The sequence below is a fragment of the Megalobrama amblycephala genome, linkage group LG16, assembly GCF_018812025.1.
Source record: "Megalobrama amblycephala isolate DHTTF-2021 linkage group LG16, ASM1881202v1, whole genome shotgun sequence".
Taxonomy (NCBI): domain Eukaryota; kingdom Metazoa; phylum Chordata; class Actinopteri; order Cypriniformes; family Xenocyprididae; genus Megalobrama; species Megalobrama amblycephala.
In genome coordinates this window covers 42,636,433-42,655,951 of record NC_063059.1, presented here as the reverse complement: position 1 = coordinate 42,655,951, position 19,519 = coordinate 42,636,433, and the positions used below count along the sequence as shown (strand labels likewise).

The 19,519-nt window shown below is 38.0% G+C and overlaps 1 protein-coding gene and 1 long non-coding RNA gene across 4 annotated transcripts; one reads left to right on the top strand and one right to left on the bottom strand.

Moving 5' to 3' along the window:
- Positions 1-1,558: 1,558 nt before the first annotated feature.
- Positions 1,559-6,530, bottom strand: LOC125249231. Its single transcript, XR_007180519.1, has 5 exons — positions 6,448-6,530; positions 5,022-5,078; positions 4,288-4,356; positions 2,818-4,196; positions 1,559-2,692 (listed from the first exon to the last, which is right to left on the bottom strand). It is a non-coding gene; the product is annotated as an uncharacterized LOC125249231 (long non-coding RNA).
- On the top strand, positions 4,376-17,960 carry clcn2c (chloride channel 2c). Of its 3 annotated transcripts, none has more exons than XM_048161479.1 (23): positions 4,376-4,659; positions 7,198-7,282; positions 8,234-8,365; positions 8,567-8,695; positions 8,843-8,976; positions 9,057-9,134; positions 10,101-10,179; positions 10,272-10,397; positions 10,730-10,814; positions 10,910-11,011; positions 11,162-11,246; positions 11,444-11,599; positions 11,789-11,858; positions 12,327-12,437; positions 12,544-12,757; positions 12,901-13,034; positions 13,349-13,473; positions 13,749-13,851; positions 15,859-15,926; positions 16,123-16,161; positions 16,235-16,339; positions 16,510-16,596; positions 16,892-17,960. In XM_048161479.1, the coding sequence occupies exons 1-23, from the start codon at positions 4,627-4,629 to the stop codon at positions 17,033-17,035; spliced, it is 2,424 nt and encodes an 807-aa protein (XP_048017436.1). In that variant the 5' UTR covers positions 4,376-4,626; the 3' UTR covers positions 17,036-17,960. The 3 variants fall into 3 exon arrangements, with proteins under 3 accessions (XP_048017436.1, XP_048017437.1, XP_048017438.1); XM_048161480.1 differs by lacking the exon at positions 4,376-4,659 and adding an exon at positions 6,559-6,624; XM_048161481.1 differs by lacking the exon at positions 4,376-4,659 and adding an exon at positions 6,625-6,758.
- Positions 17,961-19,519: the final 1,559 nt, after the last annotated feature.

Sequence of the window (19,519 nt, the reverse complement as noted above, 5' to 3'; positions counted from 1 at the left end):
AGCATGATTTTTTAATTCTGAATTCGACACGAACCGCCAAAATACAAATTTCACAAGCAAGTTTCACAAAAACTCTGCAAATGCTACCAAAACAAATAAACACACGCACACTTTTGTGTGTTTGGATATGTAACAGGTGGTCACAGGAAACGGACGCAGCTGGTAATGAAGTCACACCTGCGGGAACCCCAGACGGCAGACGCGGAAGGGTCAAAGGTCAAAGATGAGCTATGCTCCTGTGCATGTTGTACTTCTGAAAGGGGTTCTTTTATGTAGGCCAACCCATAAGTTCACATCACCCTGGTTCCCTCGACAAAAACCCCAGTAGGATTTTTCCATTGGCTTTTGAATTACTGAAGTTCTGTGACCAATAAAAGTTTATGATACTTACACGTTTTGTTCATCATGATAACCTTCACAAACCAACACAGCCTTTATGAAGCGTGAATACAATCAGCAGCAGTAAAAATCTAAACGTCTGCTATAAATGAAACTTTAACAACTCTTTTCATATATTTTACAAAAGTATTTCCAAGGTCAAAACAGACCTAAATGTGAAAGGTTTAACAATTTAGCATGTATCCATTTGCAACAAAAAAAATTTCCCGAACTAAAAACTTTTTTCTAAGAAATTTTTATGTACCACTTCTGGGTCAAAACTATGGAAGCTTGTTTCTGCCATGAAAAAAATAAAAATAAAAAAGGTAATCGTGACTATTTTTTCTCAGAGTTGCGAGTTATAAAGTCAGAATTGCGAGTTATAAAATCAGAATTGCGAGTTATAAAGTCAGAATTGCGAGTTATAAAGTCAGAATTGTGAGATATAAAGTCAGAATTGCGAGATATAAAGTCAGAATTGTGAGATATAAAGTCAGAATTGTGAGATATAAAGTCAGAATTGCGAGTTATAAAGTCAGAATTGCGAGTTATAAAGTCAGAATTGCGAGATATAAAGTCAGAATTGCGAGATATAAAGTCAGAATTGCGAGATATAAAGTCAGAATTGCGAGATATAAAGTCAGAATTGCGAGTTATAAAGTCAGAATTGCGAGTTATAAAGTCAGAATTGCGAGATATAAAGTCAGAATTGTGAGATATAAAGTCAGAATTGCGAGATATAAAGTCAGAATTGTGAGATATAAAGTCAGAATTGTGAGATATAAAGTCAGAATTGTGAGATATAAAGTCAGAATTGCGAGATATAAAGTCAGAATTGCGAGTTATAAAGTCAGAATTGTGAGATATAAAGTCAGAATTGTTATAAAGTCAGAATTGTGAGATATAAAGTCAGAATTGTTATAAAATCAGAATTGCGAGATATAAAGTCAGAATTGTTATAAAGTCAGAATTGTGAGATATAAAGTCAGAATTGCGAGTTATAAAGTCAGAATTGTGAGATATAAAGTCAGAATTGCGAGATATAAAATCAGAATTGCGAGATATAAAGTCAGAATTGTTATAAAGTCAGAATTGTGAGATATAAAGTCAGAATTGTGAGTTATAAAGTCAGAATTACGAGTTTATATCAAGCAAATTCTGAATTTATAAAAAAAAGTCAGAATTGTGAGATAAAGTCACAATTACCTTTTTTATTTTTTTATTTCATGGCGGAAACAAGCTTCCATGCAAAACTGACCCAAATGCAATAAGAGTGTTGAAAACAATCCGTGAAAGCAACTAGTGAGAAGATGAGTTTACCTGTTTGACATGATGACGATTAATATAAAATATAAAAGCAACTGCCTTTTTCAAGACAAGTAAAATCTTTTAAAGTAATCACAAGGGGGTTATACTAATGGATTTTCTGTAGTAGAAGTGAAAATATCTTTAGATCTTAATCAAAAACCCATTAAAAAAAACCCCAAAACATTGACTTCAGGACAATAGAAGAGGGACAGCAAAATTGCAACTCGTTTCTGGGTTTTTGCCTACAAAATTACATCATCCCTCTATCACAAACCCTACACAAAAAAGAAATCTGTATTCCCAGAAGCACTTTTGGGGGTGTTGAACCAAATAATTCCAGGAGGGAAGTCGTCACTGGTCAATCGACTGCAATTTCGATCTGCGGTTTGGACCTGGAGCGCCACACAGTTTTACTCATCATCCTTCTGTTCCCACTTTTCTTTCACAACTTTCCCCTCTGATTAATACGCCGGTCATTGGCCCGTCTCTCTGAGGCAAATGAGTGTTTCTCATCGAGGAACCAGATTGGATCGGTTTTCTCTGACTCGTTCCAGTTGTCTGACTTAATTTTTGTGTCTTCGGTGTCAAGTGGAGAAAACTCAAGGGAACATGAAAGAAACTAACGCTTATTTTCCACCAGCCTTTAAATAAAAGCAGCTAATCAATTTTTACAGAGTACTTTAAAACCTTCCCTCAGTATTTTCCATTCGCTGTTCCCGTCTGTTGTTCATCTTCCTAACAACACTAAGGCCATTGGGTTATGCGGTAGATGAACAACAGACTTTACATCAGTTAGTACTTCTGCATTTCAGTTCGATGCATCATATGGAGCATTTATGTATTTGACATTTGGTAGGTGTTTAGCACTTCTATGCAGTTATTGATCTATACAATTGTTTGAGTTTCTCCTATAAGACACTTTGGGAAACAGAGACTTGTTTTGATCAGCAGTGTTTGGGAAGCGCCATCTTGTGTACACACAAATAACTGCAGGAAATCCAAACACCTGCACAGAAAGAGAGAAGAAGCATAAAAACATTTCTGGATATGCATAGCATAAATATACACCTTTATTATATAAAATTCAGTCTATTTCTTGAATAGATTACATAAAAATATTGAGCAATTTACCATTTGTGCACTTGTGTCCTGCTGCTGTCCTTCAATCTTCCAAAATCTGCTTCACATCAAAGTAATTTCTCTCTTCTAACATTTCACCGACTTTAACTCATTGTCCATTACCTCGCAGTGTATTTTATTAGTTCTGGTCAATGGGGGTCAGTAGAGTTGAGGTTGACTAAGTTGCATTACTAACACAAGTTTGGACAGCTTTAAACAGTCCTGGCTCCTTTAAATAAAATCGTCTGTTTTGAACCAATACTTTTGCATGAAAAAAGGAGAAATATTTGGTAACAATCCTGTTCATCTCAATTCCAGTTGCCCCACTTACAAAAAAGAGAGATATGGGAAACATACCCTTGAAACAGCAGTCATTGATTTCTTTTTCACTTCTCATGAGTTTGCATCCCTGGAAAACAGCTGATGTGTGTGTTTTTATAATAACAACATGAGCTAAATAAATACCCAAAGTGATAATGCAGCATTCTTCCAAGATTACTGTACAAGAAACTTGGAAATGTTTCTGTTTTTCCAAAAATACCACATATGCAGGCCATTCTTTGAAATAATAAAATCAATAAATAAGCCATGACAAGCGCTTTGTATAATCACTGTGACTCATATCTAACTTATACTTGTACTTTACATTCAGGTAATCCAGATATTGGCGTCTAGTTTTCCACTAGATCAGGTTTCCCAAACTGGGGTTCAAAAGTTGATGAAAAAACAATAATTAATTGGTAAAACTTTACAATAAGGTTTCATTTGTTAACATTAGTATTAGTTAACATGAACTAACAATGAGAAATACTTCTACATCTTTGTTAATGATTATTTCAACATTTACTAATACGCTTTAAAAATAAAAAGCTGTATTTGTTATCATTTGTTAGTACGTGAACTGACATCAGAAAACCGTGAACATGCAAATGTGTGGTTGAATTACTGAAATATAATCGTACAGTCACAGCGTTTGCTTTCTAAAGATATCTGGGTTATGTGCGCAGTCTCGCAAGCATGAATCTTTTTATTTTGGGTGTGTCCATCATGCTCTCCCCTGCCAAAACATGGGGTTTTGCTGAGCTGGGCATCTGTGTGACACCCAAGAGTTTCTAGTCTGGACACGAGGAACTGTACCTTCACTCCTACAGACTGTTGACCATCCAAACAACTTCCACTTTCAGCTAAAAATCAGTGTATAAATATAAGTCTGTGCGTGTTTATCTGTAAACAGTGATTTGTTAAAACAGTCCGCTCTCTGAACGGAGTTATAAAAGTGTTTTCTCCATGAAGTGTTTATGATCATGTGTCACAGCAAATTCTCATGAACTTTCACAATTTGATTCTGGGTGATTTTCTATTCAAGGAAAAATCTTCTGGCACCATCTGAGCTGGAAAACAAGAGCATGAAAAATCATTTTATTTCATTTGATTCACTCTTTATATTGTGAAAACTTACAACAAAAGTTAGACGTAACGAACCTGTCAGTTCTTTATTTCAGCTCTTTTCTATTTGAAGATGTGAGGTGAATGTTTCATCAATACCTGGTTCTACATAAATACAGGCAATCATAATATTAAAAATGAAATGTTCTGAAGAATTGTTTTCATGATTGATCACTGCTCTCATTTCCGAGTACTCAGGTACTCGTGCTCATCCCTATAGCGCGCAGTGGGCGGAGCTTCTCTCATATTTAGCAGAACACAAACTTCTTTGACATATAAAAACTCACAAACTCTGTCCGCACTTTTGTGGCGCGTGTCGAGAGTGTGTGGAGCGACCAACGATCTACTCAAGTGTGTGTGTGCGAGATCGCAGTCATGGCTGTGGATGGTAAAGATGAGAATAGTTTGGTGAGTGTTTCTTCTATCTTTCTGTGCTCTGTCCTCGTTAGCCCCTGCTGGCAGATGTTGTAACTACACAATCTGACTGTGGTTTGGGTGAGTGTCATTGAGATGATGAACATTGCATTATAGGGTGCAGGTGAATGGTCTGATGAAATAAAGAAATAAAGATAAATAAAGAAATAAACTTTAACAGAGAGTAAAGATGACAGAGGAGCTGGTGTCACAAGTGCATATTGAAAATAATCTAAAAATGAAGACGAAATGGTGAAAAATAGCATTGCAGGAGCAGAAACTGTATTAAATAAAAATAACTGAATGAATATGAAAGATTAATCTGCAATAAAACAAAATAAATATCATGAACTTACTTTATTACTTGAAAGACTCCTCTGTGTGGAAGGATTTTTCTGCCACATCAAATCATCCTTTGGTAAATCAAAATTATGACATACTTATAAGTTGTTTATGAGATTCAATTAAAAATTTTCACATACTAAGTCACATTTATGAGTTGAAAAATTAAAATTACGACATAAAAGTCATTTATGAGAATAAAAATTGAAATTATGACATACTAAGTCATATTTAAGATATAAAATTGAAATTATGACTTTAAAGTTGAGTTTTATGACATTAAAAAGTTGAAATTATGATTTAAAAAGTCACAATTTCGACATACTAGTAAGTCACGATTGTTACATAAAAATTCTAAATGATGTACGAAGTCATAATTATATGAGATGAAAAGTCGAACTTCACTTATAAAGTCGTAATTATCATAACACTAAAAAAACGTAGTCAATATTCTAACATACTTTATTCTAACAAAAAATTGACATTAAAAATTAGAAATTCTGACGAAATATACAACATAAAATATATAACATGAATTTATTACATACTAAGTCATAATTCTGACATAAAAAGTCTAAATTCTGACATAATAACTTCATAATTATGACAAGTTGAAAGTAGTCGAAATTCTGACTTAAATTGAAATTATTACATACTAAATCATAATGAGATGAAAAAAGTCAAAATACTGATTTATAAAGTCGAAATTATGGCATGCTGCATTATCACTGATGAAAGGAGCTGGTGTAATGAGTTCATTTTGAAAATAATACTGTGCATGTATTAATGAAGAAGAAAGGGCGAGAAATAGCATTGCAGCATCAGAAGCTGCTATTGCCAACATTAAAAATAAATACAGAAGAGAGCTACAAAAATGGTCAAAAAGCATTTGACCATTTTTGTGATATTATCTGCAATAATATCAAACCTTTTATAAATATAATAAATACAAATATTTCAAACCCACTGACCATATTAATTATTTCGTCAATAGCATTATCAATTAGCAAAACAAATGATTGAGGAGGGAAATATATGACCAAAATATTATATCACAATATGAGCAATTTTATAACACGATATTAAAAATATGATGCTATTTTGCAGTAAATAATGTCGTTACACCAACAGTAAAAAAGAAATCACAATTTCAATGCTGTAGCAAACATTAATACTAGCCTAACTAAAGAACATCACACTCCTACCACCACTTATTTTCTAATTAAACCTTATTTTTATCGCTTTAAAGTGTCAATTATCAATTAATTTGAGCAGTCCCAGAAGCTGAGAGGAAATACCGCGACATTAACGATGGATCGATAATTTAAATTATCGCCTCAATATATCGTCATATCGCTCAGCCCTATCGTGTACTTAATTATATTAACTGAATGAATCGATATAAAAGATTAATCCGTAAATATCACGGGCAAAACTTACTTTATCGACTGACAGACTCTCCTCAGCACAGGCGCGATGACGTGAACGCGCTTTGGAGTCAGAACGCGCGCGTACCTGCGTACGTAACGTAACTCATAAAAACAGAAACAGGCAGAAGCGAACAGAAGCTGTTTAGGTGGGTGGGTTCAGTAGGTGTAGTATGGGGACAAGATTCAGGTAAATCTGACAAAAGAACCACATGATCCGCGAAAAATACCAGAGTAAAGTCACCTTTATTTATATAGCGCTAAACGAGTCACTGTAGGAAACAGCTGAGCTAAAATAGCTATTATTACCACATTAAAGCTGAGGTAATTTGATATGAGCCACAGCCACCCTAAAATACTAAACAAAATGACCATTGATTTATTATGGTTTTACTGCAGTAACAGTGGCAGTAAACTCATGAGTGTATATTACAGTTATAGAGGGATTTGGGTAATATATCTATGTATTATTTTTGGGAATCTCATATTAGTTCACTTCAATATCTGCAGTGTCTGAGAGTTTAACAGAACAATAAGAAAATAATGATTTTTGACAGTTTTCTCTGCATCAAAAACACACAAAAAATATCTCTTCAAAAGCTTAGAAATGTGTATAATTTTTCAACTCTTAAATAATTAAGTACAATTAAATGTGGGTACTTTTTTTGAATAGTTACTTAGACTTTTAACTGAGTGATTTTTTTACATATATTTACCTGCATCATATACCTTTTACACTTGTGAATCTCTGTCTGTCCTTTAGGAACAAGGCATTCACACAAAAGATGCAGGTCGTCGTCGCAGGGACGGTCGTCACCGAAGATCCCAGTCTGAGCTCAAGTGTGGAGGTGAGTGAGTCACAGCAGCTCCACAACATTACAGCAACGTTTCTGCAACACTCCCACAATGCTTCAACAGCACATCTCACTTCAGTACTTCACCTTTTTGCTCACTTTAGTCTTGTGACATAACAAGGACTGCTTTTAGTAACTTTAATTTGACATTTATTTTAACATTTATTAAATATTTTTATTAGGCTACTTTCTGCAAAAGTAAATGACTTTAAAAAATATTCAAAAGTATTAATTAAAATAAGTAATTAGAATAATAAATTATGATATTTTTTATTTTATTTTTATATATATATATATATATACAGTACTGTGCAGAAGTCTTAGGCACGTCAGTATTTTCACCCCCCAAAAAAGGTTTTAAGCCAGTTATTTATATCTTTGCTGTAGTGTGTCAATAGGAAATATCCGTTCACATTTCCAAACATTCATTTTGCCATTAATTGTAATAATCCAGTGAGATTTTTGACTACACAATAAGACTGATAACAGTGATCTGATCTCACCATCATCGAATCCGTCTGTGATTACATGAAGAAACAGATGAAACTGAGACAAACTAAATCCAGAAGAACTGTTTCCATTATATATAATGGAAATTATTATAATAAAAGTTATAAAAAAACATTGCGCCCTCTGGAGGACAGAAAGAATCTCATTTTTTTTCACAAACTTTATTTATAACTTCCATTATTATAAACATTATTGTTTTTACTGCAGTCATCTGATTGTACTTTAAAACTATAATTTATAGAAATGGGATTTTCTTCATAGCAGCCTTTTCTTACTGTATTTTTGTTCTATTTTGGTAGTTGATACTATGTTTTGTGAGGGTAAATCTACTTGAGTTCTTCAGCACTGGTTTGGGCTTTATGGGTAATGCAGTCTGTGTCAGGTGTGCACTGATGCATCATGGGTAATGTATTTCCTCTCTCTCTGCGTCTGTAGTCCGGCTCACACACTTTCATCGGCTCTTGGCGTCGCTGGTCGGAGCGGACTGGATCTTCCTCATGATCCTGGGGTTCATCATGGCAGTGATGAGCTTCGTCATGGATATCTTCGTCACGCTCTTCACAGACGGTGAGTGTCAGAATTAGCCCGTATTCTTAAAGATTATATTCAAAAATAGTTAAAATATTAGTTTAGTATTCTTCTTTGCACTATATAAAATATTAAAATAGCAAATAATTATACAATGAATTAGATAATTATATTTTGCTTCAAGGAAACCTTTTTTAGACCCATTATGACATTAAAGCATATTTCTCTCTCTCTCTCCAGCACACAGGTGGATCTACGATCTTTCGGACAGTCATGTGTTCCTGCAGTATTTCGCATGGGTCGCTTATTCTTTGATCCTCATGTGTTTTGCGGCAGGATTCGCAAACATAGTGTCACCTCAGGCCGTCGGTGAGACACACACACACACTTATATTTAAAGCAAAACATCATTTATGTTTTTTTAGATAGCTTTGTCACTGATCTACAGGTGTAAGGGCATGAATGAGGACAAGTGTAGTTCTTCATACCTCATTGATGTGTTTATCTGTGGTTCAGGGTCTGGTATTCCTGAGATGAAGACGTCTCTGAGAGGAGTGGTGCTGCAGGAGTACCTAACGTTCAAAACACTGGTGTCCAAAGTCATCAGCCTGACCTGTACGCTCGGAAGTGAATTACCTGTGGGCAAGGAGGTGAACACAGACACACTCACACACTCACATCAGACTATATGATGTTTTATCTCAATCCTCGTGTGTTTTCTGTCCTGTAGGGTCCGTTCGTTCACATCGGCAGTATGTGCGCTGCTCTTCTCTGCAAGTTCATGTCGCTCTTCAGTGGCATTTATAAGGTATTTAAAAACATTATTGTTGCGTTCAATACAGTAGATCTACTGAACACAGATCTGTGCTCGAGAGTGTGTCTGTTTGCTTTGTTTTGAAATATATTTGTTGTGTTTAAGCCTTTTTTCCCTATCACATGTTTTAGTAATCATCATAAATTAGTGTCATTCATCCTGTTTTAAAATTAGACACTGCGTTACTATGGAATCTGAGATTAAGCTTAGGTCTCTATTCCAAAGCGTTCATGAACTACAACAATTTAAAGGGGACTTCTTTCACAAGATGTAATATCAGTCTCTGGTGTCTCCAGAATGTGTCTGTGAAGTTTCAGCTCAAAATCCCCCACAGATCATTTATTATAGCTTGTCAAATTTGCCCCTATTTAGAAACACGCCGTTTTTGTGTGTGTCCCTTTAAATGCAAATGAGCTGCTGCTCCCCGCCCCCTCCCCGCCCCCTTTCCAGAAGAGGGCGGAGCTTTAACAGCTCAACAACAACAAAGCTGGAGAATCTCACGCAGCCAAAATGACGAAAGTGTTCAGCCTTACATTGTTCAAACCGGAGTCGACACTGATGGAGAGACTCAGGAAGAAGTTACAACTTTTAGACGTTTCTGAATGGTTAGTGGATAAATTGATGTAGTTGCTGTGGAGTTGATTCAACTCATCCACTAGCATGTGCCGTCATGTTCATCTTTTGTGTTGAATTGACCCTCGTTTGTGAAGCAGTCCGGCGTAAAATGACGGCATGACAACAACACTCGACTACAACAACTCTTCCTCTTCTCTAAAGCAGCCCAACATGGCCCCGCCCCCTTTGTTGTGTGTTCTCGGGGGCGGGGTTTATGTAAATTTTAGAGTTTCTGATGTCACCAACCCAGGAAGATGCTCGTTGTAGTCCCTACCAGCTGTTTGTTGTTGTAGTCCTTAAAAAGAGATTTCTGTAAAAGTGATTTCTCTTGTGTGTGTTGAACAGAATGAGGCCAGAAACAAGGAGATGCTGACGGTCGGATGTGCTGTTGGGATTGGGTGCTGCTTCGCTTCTCCTATTGGAGGTGAGAAAACTGTGTGTGTGTGTATTTTTGACCTTGTGGGGACATTTTTTGGTGTCCATGAGGAAACAAGCTTATAAATGTGTGTGTTTCAGGTGTGTTATTCAGCATGGAGATCACCTCAATGTTTTATGTCGCACCGAACTACTGGCGTGGATTTCTGTCTGCTACGTTTGGTTCCTTGATCTTCAGACTCCTGCCAGTGTGGCACCACGAGGAAGGTGCGTGTTTGAGCAGAAAATACATGTGAATCAAAGTGGCCCTCTAGTGGTTAAAAAACAAAACTGCATGTATTTTGCAGAAGAACATTGTTTTGGTTGTGATATCAGATGAATAAAGTCGCTTTTACAGCATTTCAAATCCCTCAGTTCTCGCCATCTCTGAAAAGTCAAGCTTATGTTGATTCTTGTTTTATTACGAGCTCTTTTTACAGTGTTTTTAACACCGGTACTTGTTTCAAAAGCACATTTAGAGTACCTAAAACCTCCTAATATAAACTATAACATGTAAATGATACACAACAGACAGTGAGTTGAGTTATTCTCTCTCTCAGAGACGCTCACGGCTCTTTATGCAACAAAGTACAGGCTGGACTTTCCCTTCGACCTGCAGGAGCTTCCAGCCTTCGCTGCGATGGGGTCAGTGTGATTTTAGTGTGACTTCTGAAAAATGCCTCTCGCTGTGGTGAAATGATTGTGACGCACAATCTTGTGGTTTGTTGCTTTGACTGCAGGATAGTGTGTGGCTTCGGCGGAGCCTTCTTTGTGTATTTGTATGGGAAGATCACTCTGTTTGTGAAGAAGCAGAAAGCCACGAACAGCTTCCTCATGAAGAAGTGAGTGATGCAAAACATGTCAATGTTACAGTCTATTTGAACAATGAAAATAATATTAGATTATAATATAATTACCTTTATATACATTTAAAACAATAGATGTGTGTGTGTGTGTGTGTGTGTGTATCTAATCATGTGTTTTCTGTCCAGTTGTTTCTTATATTCTGCTCTGGTCTCTGTGCTGATTTCAACGCTCACTTTCCCTCCGGGCTTTGGGCAGTTCATGGCCGGAAAGGTACACACACACACACACACACACACACACACACACACTCACTGTGAATGACTGCATTCATACACTAAAATAAATACAGTATATGCACAATTAGCAGTTAAATTAAACATGAATACCAATGTATTTTAAATGAATGTACCATTGTAATAGTTTAAATAGAACCATTTCCTGTTCATGACATCATTTCCTCTTTATAGCTTACACAAAGGGATTCCTTAATTTCATTTTTTGACAATCGCACCTGGTCAAATCATGGCATCATCGCAGACTTCGATAATGACGATCATTTAGCGGCCTGGAAACATCCGCAGGCGAACGTCTTCATCATCCTCACCATCTTCGTCATCATGAAGGTAAACCATGTTTCCATCCGCCTGTTTTCATGCAAATTTTGGGATATTGCATAATAAAGGGCTGAATGGAAAAGGCAAGATGCGCATAAAATCTAAAAATTTGCATTAAAAAACGTATTATAAAACAGTATTTGTGTGTGTGTGTGTGTGTGTTGTGCTTTAATGGTGTTACTGTTGTCTGTTGTGTAGTTCTGGATGTCTGCACTTTCCATAACCCTTCCTATACCATGTGGTTCCTTCGTTCCCATTTTCGTCATCGGTATGTGTTTGTGTTTATCTAAAAAATTATCATCGTTTTGTTGGACCATTTCCAACTTTTAAGGGCCCATTGACACCAAAGATGATAACCAAAACCATAAAGTCTGTTTTCAACATTGATCAAGAAACATTTATGATTATTATCAAATCATCATATCAGAATGATTTCTGAAGGATCATGTGACACTGAAGACTGGAGTAATGATGCTGAAAATTCAGCTTTGATCACAGGAATAAATTACACTTTCCTATATATTCACATAGAAAACAGATGATTTACATTGGAATAATATTTCACTGTTTTTACTGTATTTTTGATCAAATAAATGCAGCCTTGGTGAGCAGAAGAGACTCAAAAACATTAGAAAATCAAATAATTTCGAACTTTTGCTAGTGCAGTTATCGTTTTTGGTGTGAACGGACCTTTAGACCTTTTAATATGATGAGTCATGATGAGTGTGTGTTTCAGGCGCTGCATTTGGCCGTCTGGTGGGTGAAGGTATGGCCACTCTGTTTCCCGAGGGAATTAACACGGATGGACACATATACCCCATAGTGCCCGGAGCGTACGCTGTCGTGGGTGAGAAACTAGACGCACATGATTTCCATTGGCCAAAATCAAGCAGGGTTTTTGTGCAGTCGTCAGTAAGATCAGCATCATGAACTGTCTCTCTCTGTTTGAGCAGGAGCGGCAGCGCTGACGGCAGGAGTCACTCACACCATGTCGACCGGAGTGATCATGATGGAGCTGACGGGTCAGATCGGCCACATTCTGCCCATCTTGATCTCGGTGATTCTTGCCAACATGGTCTCTCAGAGTCTTCAGCCGTCCATCTACGACACGGTGATCCGCATTAAAAAGCTGCCGTACCTGCCCTTGCTCAGATGGGGCCACCGCGAGTGAGTCTCTTCGTCCGTCCGTCTGTCCGTTTTCCCTTTTCTTTCCGTTTCCAATCTGTGAACCACCAAAACTTGTTTGTTTTTTTCTCATTTTTAAAGTATTTCTGTGTTGTGCATCAATTGACCTCTTTCTCTGCCGGTAGGAAGCATAATATTCATGTGGAGGACTTCATGGAAAGAGATGTTCGCTACATCACACTGAAGTCCACCTACAGAGACGTATACAGAATCCTGCGCTCAGGAGATCTGAAAACACTGCCTCTGGTGAAGTCTGCAGGTACTAACACATGTTATCATTAAATGGCAATTGCTTAACATACGAATATGAATAAATGAATGTGGACATTGTTAGGGACTGTCCAGACACATGACCTAATTAATATTCATGAGCCATGCAGACCAGTTAACAGGGAACGTTCTGGCAAGGTTCTCTCAATGAACAAATGTTCCAGTAACGATAATAGAACGTTCGTTCAGAGTTATCTGGTCTTTAATGATGTTTTCAAAACGTTAGCACAAAACATTAGAATAACATATTTTAATAATAAGGCTTGTCCTGATCCTTCTGTTTGATGTGATCGTCTCTCTCAGAGTCGATGCTCTTGCTGGGTTCGGTCGAGCGCGCTCAGTTGCAGGCGCTCCTAAAGCAGCGAGCGCAGGAACTGCGAGAAGGACATACTCCCAGCATGACTACCAGCTACAGGGTTCACTTCCAGGTCACAATTTTTCCACAATTTCCTGCAATTAATTCAGTCTGAACTGCAATTGACTTTTTTAAATAGTTTTTTGCATACAGTAGAAAGCAAGATGCGCTTGTCATGGAAGTAGCAAAGCTTTTTTGATGCAGCATTTCATTTACACGAAACCAACGACTAAAACCAACTTTTCTTAGAACTTTATCATTATTTTATTGGTGCAACCACTGATATCTCCATCATAGATATCCAGTTTTTTGAGACAGGCATTGTGTGTGTGTGTGTGTGTGTTGTAGACGTCCACAGAAGAGTCTTCATCCGCCTCGGATCATCCGGCTTCCCCTAAACCTCTTAAACCTGCGCTGAAGAAGGTGGCTGTAGATGAAGAAGAGATTACAAGTAATGTCACACACACAGACGTATAATATAAACACACATATATATGAACGACACTCATTTAAAATATGAAATAATATTTGAAACATTCTATTAAGAATATTATTTCATATTTTAATGAATATTGTAAAGGAGTATCTGCATTTATACAAAACTTTTATGGCCCCCCAGAATATTTTGAATATCTGAATCTGCAATATATCTAAAGAAAGAACAGAGCCTCTTCACATTTTATTCTAGCTTCATGCATTCATTTTGATAATAAATTTTACTCCAAAGTATGCACTTTCCCATCAACAGCACATACATACTGTCACAATGAACTGAAGGAACGGAGGGCTTAAATACATGAGAAACTAGGAACAGGTGAGGACTAATTAGGGACTATGGTAACAAATGAACAACTAGAACTAAGACAATAACAAAGAAAATGAAAGACTGGAAACTAAACAGGACATTGAAAACTACACATGACCGTGACATTACTCCCCTTCCCCGGAAAGCGCGTCCTCGCGCTACTTAACAGACAACATGACGACGATGACCAGAAGAACCAGGACAGAGACAGTAGGAGCAGGAGGATGAGCCATGAGATTGAAGATCCACGGTGGAATCAATGAAGAGAGGAGCCATGGTGGAGCCTTGGTAGAGGGGCCAGGTGCAACCAGGGAGAAGACTGACTGAGGTGGAGACAGTGGAAATGGAGATCAAGGTGGAGCCGAAGAGTGTGGGTTATGCCGAAGGCCTGGAGGACCATGGTGATGCTGCAGTTGAGCATGAATGAGGTGGAGACATGGGGCAGAGACGGAGAGAGTGAGAACCATGGCAGAACCAGAGGATAGCAGGAGCCACAGAAGTGGAGAGTCAAGGTGCAGCAGCTGAGGTGGAGCCAGAGCAATGATGGACCAAGGTGGAGCCGATGGGTCGGAGGGCCAGGGTGGAATCCGGGGCTTGGCTGACCGGGACGGAGAAGGTGGGAGTGAGGACCGTGGCAGAACCGGAGAAAGCCCAGCAGAGTCAGAGGGAACGAGAGTCAAGGCACAGCAGCTGATTCTGAAGTCCGAGGACCAAACTGAAGCCAGAGGGACAAGGGAGCCCGGCGGAGCCTGAGGAATGACAGTCCAGGGTGGAACCAAGGGAGGATTGAGGTGAAACTGTGGAAACAACTAGCCAAGGCAGAGGTGATGACTGGAAAGCCCCTGGTGGATCCGTGCAGCAGAGCAGAACCTCTCGAGGGGCTGAAGGGAGAAAGTGGAGATGAGGCTGAAGAACTGGATGGCTTTGGCAGTGAAGGAGGAAGGGGGTGGCTGGGTGCGACGATCCACAATAAAGGAGATTTGGTACTGGGCTTAACCAGCGATGACTAGTAACTGGATGGGAACTGGATAACTACATCTCAGTGGTGGGAGTGTGGGTGGGGCTCCAATTCATCCTGATGAACTCCTCCAATGTGTCCTTGATGATGGTCACTGTGTTGGGCTCGGGCTCCGTGATGACATTAGAGTCAGTGGTGGGCTCTGGCTGATGGCTGGCCGGGCTCTGGGTCTGGAATGGGGCTGGTGAGGTCTTCCTCAACGGGGCAGACGGCGAATGGTGAGTTATTTCGAAACTCCCTCAAGGACCTTCCATAGGCAGGTGTGCCTTAGACCGCTCCGTGTGGAAGAAAACAGGAAGCGAGCAGTCAGGATAATGTGTGAGGCACAGCAGAATGAGAAAGTCCCTCGTGTGATCTTCGAGGGAGCGTTCCAGCAGGAGAAGGCGAATATCCATGTTTATAATTCGCCATTTAAACCCTTAAAGGTCTCTTGTTCTGTCACAATAAACTGAAGCAACAGAGGGCTTAAATACATGAGAAACTAGGAACAGGTGAGGACTAATTAGGGACTATAGTAACAAATGAACGACTAGAACTAAGACAATAGGTGTGTTCAACTTGAAGCGGTGTAAGGCAGCAAACAGAGCCGAATGAACAACGTATTCAGACACTTTCTCTTGTTTTCTCTCTCTCAGATCCTTATGATTCTGGCATCAGTTTGAAGAAGCTGTGCTGTTCTCAGCCTGACATTGATGCACTGCAGGTGAGAGCGCCGCCTCACACACTAATGCTGCTCGAGACATTTACTCTGGTGTCTTTGAAGAAGCCATAATAGGAAACTTTGTACATGTGCGCCGTTTAATTCAGGACAGCAACGATTATGTGCTTGGAATGCATTTCCTGCATTTTTTTTAACATGAAAACGCAACGTGTGTGTGTGTGTCTCCTTCTCTCTCTAGGACTACCCAGACACAGAAGATGATACGATACTTCAGGAGGTGAGGACATTTGAACACACACACACACACACACACACTCGCTCACATTCAGTATCTCTGGCTCTGAATGCAGATGGAGGAGTGGGAGGAGCAAGAGCTTGACGAGCAGGTGAACTTCAACAACTGCAAGATTGACCCCGCCCCCTTCCAGCTGGTGGAAGGCACTTCACTGCACAAGGTCAGACTGTTATTTAGCTTTAGTTTGGGGTGAACATTGTGATGTCATAATTGTTTTTGCAGTTTCAGGTTTGCATTGTTAATGTTACAGTATGTCAAACATCAAAAAGAGTAAAACATTTGTGATTTGCTCTGATATTCCCAGTTAACATCTCATTCTCTCTCTGACAGACTCACACCATGTTTTCTGTGTTGAATCTGGATTACGCTTACGTCACCAGTGTCGGACGACTTATTGGTGTTGTTTCACTGAAAGAGGTGAGATATGAAAACAACTCCACACCATCTACACTCAGGTTCTTCACTGGTGTTATGGTTTAGTGAAGAACCTTCAACATTCATGAAAAGCTTACAGGAAACGTTCTGGCAAGGTTCTTTCAACGTTAAGAACAAACATTCTTTTGGTAACATTCTTTCGGAGGTTAAGTTATCTGGTAATGTTCCCAATAAGCTGTTTATTTTTAACATTTTAATGTTCAGAACTGAGGACAAGCCACAAGAGTCTTAGATATGACATGAAGAAATGAACCAAAGCTCTTCTCATGTGTTGCAGCTGCGTAAAGCTATCGAAGGCTCCATGCCGGCGGACGGCGTGAGGTTACGGCCCATTCTGGCCAGTTTCAGAGACCGAGGCATTAAAGGAACCAGGATCGAAACCGCTGAACTCCACAAACTATTGGACCATCAGGCCAGCTAGAACACCAGACACCCTCTGACCAGTTACAGGTGACCGAGAGGACAAACGCACAAACGTTCAGTAGCTTTATAGAGACGCTGGGCCTCAGAGTCTCAGAGATCCGCCCTCGTCTTTCTGTTCCATTCCCAGGGATGTTCTCAGTTGTAAAAAATGAAGTAAATATTGTTTTTATTCATTTCTAAAAGTGCAGAATGTTTCTGTTAGGGTCAGTGTGTGAGTTAATCTGTAGTATTTATAATTAGCTGTGTGTAAAAACAGTAGAAGTCAATGAAACCAGTGTGTTGCAGAATTTGTTCTGATATTCTGATTTTTCTTTGAATATTATGGGCGTTAAACGTCCCTCTCCATATAAAGACCATTTTTGTTTGAAATGTTTGAGATTTTGATTGTCATTTTAAGTCAGACCACTTTAGAGCATCAGTCAGACTGATTCATTTAGGTGTTTTGTCTTTTTAAACTCTTTTTTAAATTATTTTTATTTTATGCTTTTACACAACAGAAAACAAACCAAAAAACATTGTGTGAATAACATTTTGACTAATGCATTTTAAAATGTGCACTTTTGATTGGTTACTTGATTATAAGTCAAGAAATTTGAAATTCTGTTAAATAAATAAATATTAAATTTAAAGTACAACAATAACAACAATATTGGGGAAAATGTGCAATTTTTACTGAAATTCTGTTGTCTACACACACACACACTAGACAAGACTTGTCACACACACATCTGTGACCCTGGACCACAAAACCCGTCATAATATTTTGAAATTGAGATTACATCGAGATACAACTATCTGAAAATCTGGAATCTGAGTGTGCAAAAAAATCAAAATATTGAGGAAAAAAAAGTTGATCAAATGAAGTCATTAGCAATGCATATCCACTCACAAAAATAAAGTTTTGATATATTTATGGTAGGAAATTTACAAAATATCTTCATGGAACGTGATCTTTACTTAATATCTTAATGATTTTTGGCATAAAAGAAAAATCGATCATTTTGACCCAAACAGTGTATTGTTGGCTATTGCTACAAATATACCCATGTGACTTATGGCTGGTTTTGTGCTCCAGGGTCACATTTCTTACCCAGTAAGCATGTTTGCACTAATATGGAGCTTGTATGTTGGAAACCATCATGACATCATGTCTTCCAGTTATTCAGACATAAACAGTAAAATATTGAGTTTTTCTGAAGAGGATTATTGGTGCTATTTAAATGTATGTTTATATTGAATGTATAATTGTTTGCTTTTGAATTATCAACCCTCAATCCATTTTCAGCAAATTTTTAAAGGGGTCATGACATGAGAAATCAAATTTGCCTTGATCTTTTGATGTATAAGACGTTTTTGTACCATTAAAACATCCTGCAAGTTTCAGAGTTGAAGATATCCTCCTCATTATAAACAAAGCTCCAAAAACAGCTTGTTTTGATATTGAGATCGTCACACGCACAAATATGGATAATGATTTCAATAGAAAGTGGCCGTTGATACTGTTTCCTATGCAGTGACGTCAGCCAATCACAACAGTGTCCGTTTACTGACAAGCCTTAAAGGAGCCACACCTAAAAACTGATCATTCCAGACAGAGGCTCACAATGAGTTTATTTTCCACATATATACATTTGTTTTTCTGTGCAAGAAACTTTATTAACATTATAAGTGAACCTCCAGGAACATATTCAAATAATAAATAAATTCATGTCATGACCCCTTTAAAACTTTATAAAGGTTTTCAAATGGCTCTTTACTAGTTACTCACCATGAAAATAGCCAAGGTTAAAACACCAGCCAACAGAGCGACTTTTTAATTGCCATGTTATATTTTGGTGAGTCAGTGCATGTACACACCTTCTCCATGTGGTTCAGCGTTAGTGTGTGTAAGTGCAGAAACATGCTCTACTCGTGTTTTTTGTGGACTTGTTTGTTTCAGGCCAACGGCTGCAGACACTAAAAGTGAATAAAACAAAAGGTGAAATCTGTGAGCGCCTGGACGTTTCTTTTTATTATTTAAACCCTAACCCTTTATTTCATTTATCAGTTTTTATGCTGAGTGACAGAAAGTGTTGTTTTTGCAGCAGGGTTGTATAGTTTACACTTACACAAAGAAATATGTTTATCAATATGTTTAATTGTTTAATGTATGCTGAAAAATACACAGAATAATATATTGCATTAATATTTTAAATATATTGAATAATACACATGGAATTGCTGCTTGAAGTCACCATTATGGCGATCAGTGTTTGATGTATGGGCTCTTGACTGTTAATGTTAGTTTTTCTGTGTTTTTTGCTGTAAGGCAAAGGAAGCCCAGGATGATTCTGGAGATGATCTGTTGGTTATTGACTGATTCACAGATCTCATCTCAAGGTTTATCACTGATCAAATGTGCGTTTTAACTCTCCGGTGCTGCTCGCGTGGATTCAAAATGACTGAATCTGTTTTATTTCACTTAAATTATTGTACTATATTT